Here is a 2,843-nt window from a genome sequence, read left to right as displayed (position 1 = left end):
CACCAAAAAAGCGAAAGGTGTCAAGAGTAATATCGTATCGAAAGCGATAACATTTGAAGACTACACGCGGTGTCTGAAAGATCATACGGAAGTGACGCGACGCCAATCATGCATAAGATCAAAATTGCATGAAGTGTACACTATGTCAGAGCCGAAAATCGCTCTAAGTCCGTACGACGATAAGCGTTATGGTATAGCCGGTTCTAACGACACGTTACCATGGGGACATTATCGGATACCATTGTAAATAGTGTGTGTACTTAGCGTAGATAGGAAATACAGGTTTTGTAATGTTCATATGATATTGTATATAGTTTTTGTCGTAGATATTCCACTACAATACGAAATATATTTCTAAACTACATTATCCTTGTGTATCCATGAATTGTGCGAATCATCGAATCCCAACCATTTCACGTAAACCTCGGCACCTTTCCTGCGTAAAACCTTTTCCACGAGATATATGTCCGGATTAGCAACACGATGCAATTCGTGTTCGTAGAATCCTCCGGCGATTGGCACGCCGCGCGAATCCTCGATGAGATAGATCGCGAGATTAGTCGTCTGCACTTTGATGATTCTGAATACCTCGGTCGTCCAGTTTGGCGTGTAGCCCTTGTCGAAGACCGTCTTGTACTTGCTGACGCGTACCGAGTCACCTACTGTGAATCGCGCCGGGGCTGCAATCTTTACGTTGCTGTACACCGTAGCCAAGAGTTTATCCGCGATCTTGGGCGTTACATCGATGGGTCGCATACCGATTGTCCGATGTTTTCGCGCGTTGTACTTTGCAACGAGCTGCTGTAGTTCGTCGATCCATCTATAGTTTCCATTGAGCGTAAACATTTTCCACATGTCGTTCTTTAGCGTACGAGTGAACCATTCCACGACCGAGGCTTTCATGGGTGAATACGTAGAATAGTGATTGATATCATGTTTCATCAGAAGCCGCTGCACGTCAGCATTGTAGAATTCCTTTCCTCTGTCAGTATGCAAATTGTTTGGACATCTTCCATCCTTTCGAAATAGCTTTGCAAACGCATCGGCTGTCTCGCTCCCGCATTTACTCTTGAGCGGTACGGCCCATACATACTTACTCAACACGTCTATAATTGTGAGTATATAATTGTAGCCTTTGTTGAAACGTGAGTACGGGCGCATCTCCACTATGTCAGCTTGCCATAGGTCATCGTATCCGCAGACAATGACGCGTCTTCGTGGAAAAGTTCTTCTCGCCGGAGCATGCAGTTCCTCGACGAGTCGCCGTTTCTCGGAACTGACAATCTTTTTACATCCATCGGATTTTCGCGATCGCATGTTTTTGGCGATACAATCAACGACTGTTAGGCGTGTAGTTATATGTCTCAAACTGTTTGTAAACGTTCGACGCCTTTCCAGAGCCGTTCTTGCCCTGTTCGTCGCTGTTCCAGACCCTTTCTTGAGCCGTTCTTGCCACGTTCGTCGCTGTTCCAGTCCTGTTCGTCGCCGTTCCAGACCCGTGTCGTTCGTGAGCCGTTCGGCACTGTTCATTATCCGTTCGTTGCCGTTCTATTAGTCGTTTCTGATGCAGTAGTCGCCAGCAGGAGGCGAAGTTCCTTTATCGCAGCCCATAACGCTTGCGTATCCTTCTCGAACGCAATACTCAGCTTTCTTTCAAATTCTGCATGTTGATTCCGCAACACTTTACCATACTGTTCCACGTATAGTTTGTTGACAGCGTCGGTATCAGCCTCAGGCTACGCTACACGACGAATTTTGCGCGACTGTGCGTCAAAATCAGCAGCATGGCGACACAATGCGTTTTCACGTACGTAGTTTCTCACTACTCCACTGAACTGATAATACGGATTGTTCATCGGTGTCTCCCTTCTTTCTAGTAATACACCGAACTTGTTGATTGGCATGTTGATGCACACGAACGACTGATTCGTTTCGTTGATGTACAGTTTAATTTATAATAATAAGACCTGCCTCGCGAAGTTCTTCGAAGTGACACGACAATCTCTTTGGACACCGCTAACTCACTTTTGTCTTAGCGGGTCTAAGTGCTGACTGTGCAGCATCTCTCCGGTGCTTGCAGCGTGCTTTCAGTCGGTCAATCTGCAGTCGAGCGAAGAGTCTTGAGTGTGCAAGTACACAAGAAGTGAAGAGTGCAAGTAATTATAAGTGGACGAAAACATGGATTTCCGGACGATAAAAGGGTTCATCAACATCGAACACATGAAGTGGACGAGGTGGGAGCGAAGGGAGAGGGAGTACTACGCTAACTATTTTGACAACATGTTGCATATCTTCCAAGGCGCGGATATTTTCCAACTGAGGCGCTTATTTGAAATAATGGAAAAACAGTGGGGCGATGATGACGTAGGTGAATATTGTATGTAATTTTTACAGTTCTTATACAACTGCGTTCTGTTACTAATACACGACTTTGTTTCAGAAATAATATATGATAGGAAGAGAGCGAGGATCGAGGAGGAGGAGGAGGAGGACGTGTTGGTAGAGGAGTTTCGCAAAAGATTGCGAATTGTGGACGAGGAAATAGGTGAGTATTTTTTCCTTTTTTTCATGGTAGTATGTAATCTGTGGCGCCTTTTCAGAACCAGTATATGCGCGAAAGAGGACATGGATAGAGGATTCAGAAATATGCCCGAACAAACGGTCGAGGATAGAGGAGGAGGATGAGGAAGACGAAGATACGGACGAGGAGGAAGACGAAGATACGGACGACGAGGATGAGGACGAGGAAGATGAGGAGGAAGATGAGGAGGATGATGAGGGGGATGAGGACGACGAGGACGAGGATGAGGACGAAGAAATAGGTGGACTATTTTATTTTTTTA

The 2,843-nt window shown here is 45.7% G+C and overlaps 1 protein-coding gene across 1 annotated transcript; it reads right to left on the bottom strand.

Moving 5' to 3' along the window:
- Positions 1 to 354: 354 nt before the first annotated feature.
- LOC113562966 lies at positions 355 to 1,530 on the bottom strand. Its single transcript, XM_026973837.1, has one exon. The coding sequence runs from the start codon at positions 1,528 to 1,530 to the stop codon at positions 355 to 357; it is 1,176 nt and encodes a 391-aa protein (XP_026829638.1).
- Positions 1,531 to 2,843: the final 1,313 nt, after the last annotated feature.

This window comes from Ooceraea biroi, chromosome 11 (genome assembly GCF_003672135.1).
Source record: "Ooceraea biroi isolate clonal line C1 chromosome 11, Obir_v5.4, whole genome shotgun sequence".
In the NCBI taxonomy this organism is placed as follows: Eukaryota; Metazoa; Arthropoda; class Insecta; order Hymenoptera; family Formicidae; genus Ooceraea; species Ooceraea biroi.
The sequence above is the reverse complement of the archived record's forward strand: the minus strand, read 5'-3'. Positions and strand labels throughout refer to the sequence as shown.

What these genes read in the sequence shown, in the direction of transcription:
- LOC113562966 (XM_026973837.1), bottom strand. Translation starts at nt 1,530, where the DNA reads ATGAACAGTGCCGAACGGCTCACGAACGACACGGGTCTGGAACGGCGA.